The 12,707-nt window shown below is 25.2% G+C and overlaps 1 protein-coding gene across 1 annotated transcript in view; it reads right to left on the bottom strand.

Moving 5' to 3' along the window:
• Positions 1 to 5,239: 5,239 nt before the first annotated feature.
• Positions 5,240 to 12,707, bottom strand: part of RPA2 (Replication protein A2) — a 32,366-nt gene continuing 24,898 nt past the window's right edge. Inside the window, exons 7-8 of the mRNA XM_043046532.3 lie at positions 11,080 to 11,174; positions 5,240 to 5,421 (exon numbers count right to left, since the gene is read on the bottom strand). Of these exons, the coding sequence (XP_042902466.1) occupies positions 5,337 to 5,421; positions 11,080 to 11,174 (180 nt within the window). The 3' untranslated portion in view covers positions 5,240 to 5,336. The remainder of the gene's footprint in view (positions 5,422 to 11,079; positions 11,175 to 12,707) is intronic.

Genomic DNA, 12,707 nt, shown 5'->3' with positions numbered 1-12,707 from the left:
GTTACTTTTTGAGGAGTACAAAAGAGATTAAAGTAAAAAAGCATTAACAATTTACAATATTCTGCATTTGTCTATCGTTTTCATTTGTATTCTAAATGCTAAACATCATTTCGTATTTAAATTAATATATATGAATACAGAAAAATTTATTCGTGTGCGACACCGGTTAAAGTTACGTCATGTATTTAAAAAAAGAAGGGGAAAAAAGGTTTTGATCTTATGAAAAATTTTTGCACAGATATTTATAACCAAAAAAACAGAATTAGAACTCGAATGAATTATAACTATTATTTAAAATATTTATTTATTCCAAACTTAATGAAATACCTTTGAACGTTTTTGAGCCTAAATTTAACAAAACTATTAAAGAAAAGAACATAGAAAATCTTTGAAGCGATTGAAAAATCGAAATAATTTAAATAATTATTAATAAATTTAGCGAAGTTAGTAAACTAATTAAAAAAATATGCGAAAGAATTCAATATATCATTTATAATAGTCTCAAAGTTCATGAATGTCCAATAATTTTTTTTTTTTTTTGCCGTATGACTTTTGAACATGTGAGTGTGAAATATTGACGTATATTTTTTTCTTCTTATTATTGATTTTGCACAATTTCAATATTTTATACAATTATATATTTTTTAAAATTTATCTTTTCAATTCTTATATTATAATACAAAATGTAATTTTAAATAAAGTATCTCAACTTGGATTATTAATAGAAATATATCATTTGAAGTTAAATATAAACTAACAAAACTTATTTTCCTGCGATTTAAACAAAATTTTAATTGAGTATATGTCAAAGTCAAGCTCTCAGGAAAGACCGGACTTGGAATCGAACATTTTAATTATCAACTTAACAGCTCCTAATTTAAAATTTTAAATTACCTTACATTACTTGTCCTACATTTCATTCCTCAACACCTTCTTGAGCTTAATCTATTCCCCAACACTCCAATAAAACTTTTTTCAGAAATAAACGAATTTCATTTACTGTTGAAACCATATATATATAAAAAAATGTTTACTTGCAAGTAAGTACGAAATCCAAAATGGAAAAAATAATTAATTCACAAAAAACAGAAACATTTTTCCTCAACAAACGAAAAAAAATAAAAGTGGATAAAAAATTCTAGAACAATTAATCGAATTTGCGTTGCATCTATGTCATATTTCAATAATAAAAATTATATTTGTTTATATTTGACTTCATATTATGTATAAAGTAACAAAAAATGGAAATATTTTAACCGCTAAATTAAGTCGTCTCTGAGTAAAACTTAGTTGAAGTCTATAACGATGAGTGATGATTAAATTTCGCAAACCCAATCATATTTTCACAGCTATCATCAATATTTGTTTCAAAAATTTAAATTCACATAAAAAATAATGTATTAACATCATTTGTTCATAACAGGAGAAGTTAAAGCAATACACACATATATAATTTTTTAGTCGCGCTTTAAAAGAAAGTAAAAATGTATTATATAGAGAAGAAAACAATTCTGACCGAATAATTTTCTCTTTAAAACTATTTCTTTAAAAAACAATTTCTATGAATTTTTTTTATCGTTGCTTTATATTCTGGAATATCTAAGAAATATTGTTAGGATTGATATAATATTTTTTTAAAGATATTTTAAAAGAAAAGAAATTCAGATTAAGCGATTTTTCGTTAGAAACTATTTCGAGTTTTTTTTTTAAATTTTTATTAATATAGCTTCATATTCAATAATACATAAGAAATAATGTTTTGATTGAAATATAAATTTTAATAATTTTTTTAAATCGACGCTCAAATATATTTTATACGTTTAAATATATATACTATATCTATATAAAAATTCTGTTTTAATTTTTTTTTATTATTCCATTCAATAATACGTAAGAAATATTGTTTTGTTTGAAATGGAAATCCAATAATATTTTTAAACCTCGTTTAAAGAAGACATTTAAGACAAAATGACTGAAAATGTTGAAGAAGAAAAAAATGCTACTATTGTACTGAAAATTTTGGAGTAATAAATACGAATTCGGAGATATCTTTAATTTATTTGAAGTTAATCGATACAAAATATATTTTTACAAAAAGACACCGTTTGTCAGAAGTGGGGTTCGAACCCACGCTCTCTTTCGAGAACCAGAGCTTAAATCTGGCGCCTTAGACCGCTCGGCCATCCTGACACAGTTATTGAGTTACATTTATTATTCATAAAGATACTAAGTTAACATTTCCTACATTTTTAGAGAAAAATTCATTCATAAATACGTATCTCTGCTAACAATTCGTTAGCAGAGACATTTTTTTTAAAAATAAGTATTTAAAGCTACGTACAAACATCGATAAACGAAACGTAGTTAATTAAAAAATTAAAGTTACGTTAACTGAAGAAAAAAAAAATAAATAAATAAAAGCACCCACAAAAATCACTTGATCAATAAAACAATTTTTATTTTTCACAAAAAGTTTCTTATCTTTTACTAGAAAAATTTTCTGCAAATTAATCATCTAACAATAAAAGAAGAAATTGAAGAATGTGTATTTCTTTTTTACGTCGTTTTGCCTTTTTTAATTTTGTAAAAATTAATATCAAGTTTATCAAAAGACTGATGTAAATTTTCATAGCTCAAGGCTACGGAAATATTTCAGATTTTTATTTTTTTACATAAAAACCTTCACTATTTATCTCCATGTTATTCGAAAACACTAACTTTTTTAAGCAGTCTTTTTTTTTTCCTTTCTTTTTAAATATTTGACTTGGTAACTTGAAAATTATAAACAAAAATATTAATATTTCAACAATTAGTTTTCATAAATTTTTTAAAGGATTTGCAACTGATTTTAGATTTGATGCAAACGTTCGTACAATATTTTTAAACTAAAAAGAAACTGCTGTATACTTTAATAACTGATCCTCAATAATTACAGACTTCATTATATTGTAAATTAATTTTCCTCCGAATAAATTACTGTGAATTTGTATAGATTCTTATTTTAAATATGTTAAAATAACAAGTGCTGTCATGGATCGGACAAGAAATAACAATTTGCTTAAAAGATGAGACATTTTTTCCGATTTTAAAAATACTTCGGTAATGTAATGCTATTCTGATGTTCTTGAAGATTATAAATAATAGTTTATCTCTATCAGGTATTTACATTTCATTCATAAATCAAAGATTTTAATTACTTTATTATCTATTGAACTTATAATTAAAAAAAAAATGCTAATACAACACATGTCGTCAAAAATTTGAAAGGCATCGTTTTCTTGGTCATCTTGATATAAGCCTGGTCATAACACTCATTTGCATAATAGTTTGTTCAAAAACTTATATAGATATCTAAATTATGCTCATGTGTTCATAAATTTTTTTGATTCGAACTCCACAAGCCCTGCTCTAAATCCGAAATTAATAAATAAATCTAAAGCACACGATTCTTTAAATTCTGACAGTGCACAGTAAATATAATCAATTAAAAAATTTGTAAGTTATAAAAATTTTTTAAGACGGAAGAACATCTTCAGTGACAAAATGTCATTATCATTAAAGTTTTGTGTGTTACACTTGTTTCTTAATGAACTAGTGTGCTCCTAAGATCTTGAAACGTAACATAAAAAAAAAAAAAAACGAAGTGTTAGGCCTTCCACAAATCAAATTTTAAGAATGCACTCGTAGTTGCTTCTAAGATAAAATATCTATCATTTACTATTTCTATTACACTCGAATTTTAATTCCTTTTTTACGTCATTTATTAAATTATTTTAACACATCGAATTGTTTCGTTTTCACCCACAAACATTTCAGCCTATCCTTTTTCCAATTTGAAAATAATAACTTTATTTTGATGTTGGTTTTTATTCTTTAAAGATTCTAGTTCAAAATTATTTTACTTTAATACTCACAATATGTTAATAGTCTGCACCTTTAGTAGTTGCATTTGTACCATATTGAAAGTCATTGTACCAAGATGAGTTTACCATTTTCCTACAGCATTAAGGGTTGAAATAATTATCGACATCACATTATTTTACGTATTTTGTGGGCAATAATCTTCATCTAATTGTAGAATGGCAGTTTAATTGGGCTACAAAAAATTTATAGAAAACAGTAAATACCAAGGCGTGAAATAAGTCTAGGCGCATATTAACAAGCTCTGCATGGGTTTCAAAAATGCTTATACATGCTATAGAAAAAAATATATATAGTTTTAAAATATTCACTTTGATGTTAAATATTACTAGCATTTTGGATGACAGAAAACTATTTTCTTTTTGCAGTGATAACTGAAATTAGTAGATACCTTAGAAACAAGGAAAAGTTAAAAAGCTTGTTGCTACTTTTGTATTAATATTGTAGTGGAATGTTAGTAATAATCTTTTCTATTTTTTAATAGATTATTTTTTTGAAACTTTTGATTAACTATCTAAGTTTTAAAACTGATAAATATATATACATAAAAAATAGCACAAGCTAGTTATTACTATTTTTGAAATAACAGTTATGAGTAATTTCAGATAAGTTATTTAATTTTAATTTTATTGCTGTTCCATATATTTGCTTCAAAACCCGATAATAGCGTCATAAATTGATCTATTCCACTGATTTGCTAATTCATCCTAATTGGGCTCGACAGTGATTGTTAGTCATTATTTATTTTAAAATTGAGCTTAATCGTCAATAATCAATGTCATTCATATACTTAAGCTGCCTTAAAAAAGTTAATTTCTAATTGTAGTTTCAAATTATGGCTCTTAATGCTCGTAAGATTAAAGCTGTTACTCAAAACTGTTTCAAGACTTCAAAGTTGACAATCAATCACATCGATGTAGTACCATTTTATATTGCAACAGTTTCGGAAACATATTAGTTTATTAAATAAGAGCGGCTTTTCTAGTTTTAGCTGCCCCCCCTTCTTTTTTGGGGTGGTTTAAGCAGGGAAAAAAAAAAAAAAAAAAAACACTGGCCTTCTTTGTCAGGAATAAAATACAGTAACCCTGATCTTAACTCACTTTTCATGAATAAACCAAATTAAAATGGTTAAAAAAATTTACAAAATAATTTTTCACTACGCTAACATATTTAGAGGTTAAAAATATACTTATAAAGGTAAGAGTAGTGTGTTTGTTACTGAAAGTAAACATATTTATTAAATTAAAAGCTCTTCAAATGCTTTGAAAAGAAATATTCAAGAAAAAAAAGGACAAAGAACAGTAAAAATAACAAAAAATTATGTTTATATACAATTTTAAACTTTATTGGTGACTGGACAAAAGTGTATAAAAACAGACACACAAAAATTTTTTTAATTTTCAAACTGGCACAAATTATACTGAGTCAGTAGACTTGTAATGATCTTCATCAATAGTGGAATATATATGGCCTTCATTACACAGAAAATCTAAAGCTTCCCTAAAAAGAGAGAGAAAGAAGAAGAAAAAAACTTTTACAAATGAAACATTTTTTATAAGCATTTCTTTAACAGATATATTTGATAAATTAAGTTTATATATTATTATGGAAAACAAAAAATTGATTTTATACATTTTAATACGACAACTAAATTTAATGACACAAATTAGTATTCAATTTTTAAGAGTGTATTGAAATTGAATTCAGTTTCAGAATTATTGTTCTTTCTTGTTCTAGTAGTAAAGAACATTAGCAAAAATTGAGTTTCACATCTTTTTTTCCCTTCATATCATTAAAAAAAATGAAGAAAGAAGTTTAGTTCTAAAAAGTTGGATTAGAATTCTGTATGACTGTGCCATGTAAAATTATGTCTTATTCTAGATAAATACAGGCCCTACTAATTTCAAGGCACCACAAATCATTCAGCAATTTTTTTCTCGATTATTTCGTTAGGTGTAGTTTAATTTACTTTAAATTTGGCACAATGAATATTTTTAAAATATGAAAAATGCGATTATGCTTACAATTTATAATTTTTGAACCAAGATATTTCATATCTTAGCAATTTGTAGGTGCAACCAATAATCAAAATGTTTTGTTTTACATTGTAACATACAAATAAAAAGGTCTAAAATATTATCTTAATAATGTTCCCACATTCCTATTAGCCAAAATATTGCAAAGATTCCTTAATTAAAGAAAATTCAGATTTTTTTAAAAATAGGTTTTTACTTGTGATATTTATCATCCTTTCTAAATATTATTCTCTGCTACAATTAAAAGGTGATTTTTATTATTATTCCAATTTAAAGGCTTAAAAAACTAAAAGTGGCTTTCTTTCATTATATAATAATCCTGTAATATAACCTTATTATGTAACATAAATTAATCGTTATGCAATTATTAAACTGTAAGTAAGTTATCTTTACTTTTATAACAAGCTCTAAATGAAACTACTTCAACTCAAAATAAGCATAAGCAATTAAAATAATGAATTATGGCTGCGTAGCGAAAAACAAGCACCATTAAAGCACTCAAGAAATATTTTTAAGTACTTTAAAAAATATCATAATTACAGGCAGGGTTAACAAGTTTTTGACAATTGAATTTTATAACCATGGTATTAACCTACATGTCAAAAACAAAAAACCCTTTAACAATAGTCAAAAACCCAAAATTTTGGATAAAGGATAATTATTAGTTATTATAAATATGAAGTATTTTTAAATTAACATACATGAAAAATTATAAGTGTTCCAACAATTATGTTCTTGAATTATTTTAACATAAAACTCTTTGTTTTGAAAATTACTGACAAAAACTCAAATTTCGGTGTAGATAATATTAAATAATCATAAATAAAAATGGGTCCAATTGCAATTTATCCAATCTCTTAATTTGTTTAATTATTAAAAATAAAAATACAAAAGCAATTATCTTATTAAAAAAACACTTAGAAATCATCTCATTCTTTACATGTAAAATCAGTTTCCATTTTAACTCCTCTTTTCTTCAAAGCAAGCAATCAATTACAAAAAAATAGATTTTGAAGCCCTCAAGTTCATTTTTCAGTTTTGTATGAATAAGACTGAAATTTGGAATTGTTCTTTCCATTGATGCTCAGCTGTATAGACTAGAATTTCGACCTACAAAACTATTATAACATAAAATAACAGGTAATTAGAAAATTTATTCTAATAACTGTATTAAATATTGATGGTAACTTAATTTAACTTTTGAATTTATTGATTTAAAACAAACATTTATATTTTTTATAAATTATAATTAGTTTACTTATCAGACAATATATTATATTTATGATTTATTGGAAATAATCATGTACATATAAGCAGGAGTGTAGAAAATTCTCAATCCCTAATATTTCCTCAGAACAAAGTTTTTTTCAATCGAAATTACCCCATAAATTTGAATTTTTTTTAAATATTTTTCTTTGAGTACATTAACTTTTTAAAAATATTTTTGGAAAGTCAAGTTTATATAAGAAAAGAAATTTGTTTAATTTTAAACTGAAATGAAGCCTGAAATATAGCGAAAAATGAAGCCTGAAATTGAGAATCTTTTGCAAAATGCAGCAGAGTTGCACACGAGAAAACAAAAATGCTTTCCATTGAATCGGGCTCAGTAAACGCACATGCAAACTCTCAAGAATTTCATCAAACATGTGAAACAATTGGCTTTTTCATACACTACTGACCGACGGTATGCCAAAATTAATTGGAGTTAAATTAGTGAAAACATTGAAAAGAACAATATCTTTTTGCATAATTCGTAGCAAAAATCAACATGGTTAAAAAAAAAATTCTCATCTTAGAAAAGAGAAAGTTAAGCCCTTTTTAAAAACACCAAATGAAAAAAGCATCCTTAAGTTCTTTTAAAAAAGGAAAATAAGCAACACCCTGTGAATACTTAACTTATTAGGAATTAACTTTACCTTATATTGCTAAAAAATCTAGTGAAAATTATTTAACTTAATTTTAAATAACCATGAGTTAACTAGAAAATTAAAAAAATTGCACATTGAATTGCAGTGATAACCAAGAAAAATTATTAAGTTTAAACTATATTCCAATATTTTAATTTATGTAATAATCTATTTGTCGGTCAGTAGTAAAAATAACAATTTAAAATCTAACAAAAATAATAACAATGCAACAAAAAAAATTATAAACAGTTACAAAATATTTAACTTTCATGTTAGAAACAAATCCTCCTAACTAATTAAATTAAGGACTTGGGAATACAATTTAAAAAATTTTCTGAAAAAACCTTCAGTAGTTTCTACAGAATTATAAAAAACCGAGGGTAATAAAAAAAACTCTGGTTTCCAAGGACAAGAAATCTAGATTTGCTGGGCTTTTAAAAAAAAACTCAGGTTTTTCAAACCCTGTCAAAAATACTAAGAACCAAATTGGATCTTAGCCCCTTCCAAATGGGGAAAAAAAATCAGAACTCTTAGATTTAGACAATGAATTATTTCTTAGTGTTTTTTTTATTTCTTAGTGTTATTGAATTCCTAAAATAATTTTATCAATTTAATTCGTTCGATATTCGTTTTATTTTAATTCTATAAAATGCTCTTACGTGTTTTTTGAGCAGCAATGAAGACAAGTTTATTTTGTAGAGTAAATTATGATTTAATTTTAATATTTTCTCATATTTCTTATTCCTAAATTAATTTCTATGGGGAATAAAATACATATTTATATGAATGATATACACTATTATTCCCTTTTAAAGCAACAGCAGAAACAATATGGATAGGTGTTATTATTTAGAATTATAATGTAAATGCTTTTTGATAAATTATCAACCCAGATTTTTGTTCTTCGTTGTTTAAAATATAAGTTATCATACATAACAGAATGGAATAAACAAGAGTAAATAATAATAATAAAAAAAACTTTTTAGAAATAGTGGAATTATAATCTAATATAAAGAATGTGAAATTTGATTAGAAAATAACACTAACAGTCATTTACACAACTCTTTCTTAATTCCATTAACTTTATTAAAGTGCAAAAAAAAAAAAAAGACTGAACCTTTAAATTGTGTATTACAGAAAGGTAAATTGTACAGATGTAAACAAAAATATGACAGAGATGGACTGTTAATTATAAACTGCAGACTGTTAACTATTCAAATCTAATATATTAATTAATCACTTCCATTTAGTATTCCTAGAAATCACTGCAGATTGTTGGTAGGAAAGAAACTTTAAAAAAGTTTTAAAAAAAAAAAGCATTATGGTGACGTTAGAGATCATCATTTAAATATTACGCTCATGAGTATATACATACCACTCAGCTTATGGCCACGCATCTAACCCTATTTTTCAGTACAGTTTAGCGGCAATGGTAAGAAGGTCACATAATTTAGATCACGGTTACACAACGTGAACTGATGAGACCCTCTCTCATTTTACACACTAGGCTAATGACATGATTTTTAGCGAAGGGACAGATTTAAAGTACAATTCACTGCATATATAGGCTGATTGTTTAGTCAGCCGAAAGGAGGATCAAACCTCAGTTCTGCATCAGCAGTGATAATAGATAAAAATTATACTTCACTGGGGTTGTTGATTTAAATCACATTAACTTTCAAAAATAAATCAATTTATATCTTTACAAAGCATAATAGTATGAGATTATTTAAATCCTTTTTATTTATTTTCATATTTTTAAAAGGAAAATAAATTTATTGCAGTTCAATTAACAAAATTATAAAAGTACTTGATGTGTGATTAATGACAGCTCTTTTTAAGACATTTTAAAATTTAACACATTTTTTCTATACTTATACAATTGCCAAAAGTTCTAAGTACTGAATATAGATTTCTATTTTCAAAAATATACAGGGGTGATTGTGAGTCAAACTTAAAAATTCTGAAAATTTCTTGAGTAAAATCATTAATGACACGTTTCAAAAAATGAATGTCGTTATAAATTTAAATCATGGATATTTTCGAAACATGAAATTCTAAATAAATTAAATGCAGCATAATTTAAATGAATAACTATGGATACGTTTACTTTTATCTGTAATCAAATTTATTATTCTACCAAAAAAAAAATATTTACAAATGAAAGCGATGCAAAGTATTAATTCTAGTTCCAATATTTATAAATAAAATAAACAAGGATTTTTATTTAAAAATGTGATCGACGATTTCTTGAAACCCCTGGACCTCGGATTTCTGGAAACTTCCAGATTGCAGTTAGCAAAAATCTTGAAATCTAGATTTTTTCAGGAGTACAATCATCTCTCAATATAATAAAAGTAATAAAAATCTTACCGATACCTGGTTTTGAAACACAAACTTTAAATCCACAATTTTATTCTAATATTGCAGATATATATCTGAATTTTAAACAGAATTCAGATTCCTTTCTTTTATGGTGTGACTTTTAATCAAACATTTGCATCTATTGCTATACAAGAATATAGTTTTAAATTTACGGCTCTATTTCATTTTAAAGAAATACTTCAATTAAAACTGTGTTTATAAAATTTAATTATAAAGTTTTTAAAATATCTTTAAAAAATGTCAACTATCAATTAAAAATGTCAATTATCAAAAAACTTTCGAATACTTTAGCGTGAGGACAACAACAAAAAAAAAGGTTCTAAATTGTTTTTCTATGTAGGAACATTTGCAGAATGATGAATTTCATTAAGAATTTTAATTTTTAAATTATGTTTCCACCTTAATTAGTCATATTGACACCCAAGCAGTTTAAAAACAAAAATCTTCACAATAATTATTTTACGAATTGAAACTCCTGACAACCAGTCGAATACTAACTTTTTGTAGAAGATATTTAATATTTTTAATAAAATACAGCAAAGCTCATTATTATTATTTTATTTTTTACTGAGATTAAATGAACTAAAATTTAACAATGTAATGAAATAAAGCAGAACTTGTCACAATAACATTTTATTATTTAACTTTGTTTTTATAATTTAAATTATCTATATACTGTGGTGGATAAAATTATAATACCAAGAACCAAACATAAAAGTATTTTTAAGATAGATATTTTTTGAATTATCTAACCTACTAACTTAATATGATTTCTTTTTTTCAAAGCACGAAAGAATTGAATAAATGTTATTAAAAACCATTTCACTCACTGTATTGATTGACGATTTAAGGATTTTAGAGTGCTATAAAGATCCATAACACTAATGCCCTCTTCATTTTTAGAATTAGTAATAGCTTGTTTTACCTGTAAAAAAGTAATAAAATTGTTAAAACTAAAAAATAATTATGTCACATATTTTATACATTATAAACAATAAAATATTAAAGAATACTTAAATTTACAATGAATATAATATAGTATAACTACAACTATTATAATTTAAGCCTGACTTGATATGCAAATATTTCCACAGTTAACTACTAAGATATCATTTCGAAAAAGCTTAAACATTTGAGATATACAGGCATCCTAAGAAAATAAAGTTAATAGAAATTTTTTTTTAAAAAAAGTGCTTTTTTTTATTTTTAACTTCAGTGTAGTATATTAAAATAAAAAGTGTAAGAGACTCGAATTATTGAACCTCAAATGTAAAACATTTGAAAATTCGTAACACTTTAAGTGGTTCACAACAAATTTCACTGTTTTTCTTTAACTTGACGTTGTAAGTACAGTAGGGTCCCGATTATCTGAGTTAATGTGGACCACGACTAACTCGGATAACCGAAAAACTCGGTTAAAGTGAAGAGCAGTGTTTTCATCATAGAAAAAAAATGGGTGAGAATTTCTCACCCTTTCTCAAAAGCAGGGTGAGATTTCAAAAAGTTAAGTGAGATTTCTAAAAACTAAAAAAACACAAAAACTCTTTAAAAAAATTATTTCTTTAATTATAATAAATTTTTAACGTCTTCTATTTTTTAAAGCATTGAATATTTTTGGTGCATCATCATAGAAGATTTTGCCTTTACAAGGTATTTGTCCATCTTACATAAGTGCATAAAAAATTTGAACGTCTTACATGAAGAAACCTTACCTACGGTGAACATGTGATTGTAGAGAAATGTGCTCTGAAAGGGGTTCCGTGGTTGTGTTCTGTTGTTCGAAAAGGTTCTAAGCAATACTGGTAAATAGGGAAGCTAGATAATGGGGCAGATGATGAAAATAATGAAAGATCTAGGAAGAAAAGTGAAACGGATTTTTTCTAAATGGCGTAATTCGAAGCTTTTTCCAAAATGCAAGAAATTCGCGAATTTTGAAATTAATTTATAGAATGCGCGAATTTCTCGCGGTAATCATTTTTTAATGCGAGAAAAGAGAAAAATATGCGAGATTCTCGCGTTCTCGCGCTGTAGTGAAAACACTGAAGAGTATAAAACAGGAAAGAGTAGGTATAAATGTACCATGTTTAACAAATACAAAATTTATACGAGTACACCACATATACAATTCATAGTATGATTAAAGAGCAAGCATACTTTACGAGAATTAAACAGTTTTTACATAAAAAAAAATCCTTCATCGTTTTTGCTTTACATTACTTTGCTGCTTTTCTGAGAGGGATGAGAGTAGTCAGAAAGTAAAAAAGAGGAAATCCAAGAATATATATATATATAGCACAATAAATACAAAGAAAAAAAATGAAGAAAATTAATAAGTTTTATTAACTGCGCATAAGCTGCAAGTATATAGAACTCATAAAATAAGCTAAAATATTGAGAAAATATGGAAAATAATAAAAAATAATGACAAGAGAAGAAAATTACTAAAAATATTTTTCAA

This window comes from Parasteatoda tepidariorum, chromosome 1 (assembly GCF_982258835.1).
Source record: "Parasteatoda tepidariorum strain Cologne lab strain chromosome 1, Ptep-v5.0, whole genome shotgun sequence".
Classification (NCBI taxonomy): Eukaryota; Metazoa; Arthropoda; class Arachnida; order Araneae; family Theridiidae; genus Parasteatoda; species Parasteatoda tepidariorum.
This window is presented reverse-complemented; position numbering and strand designations above follow the sequence as displayed.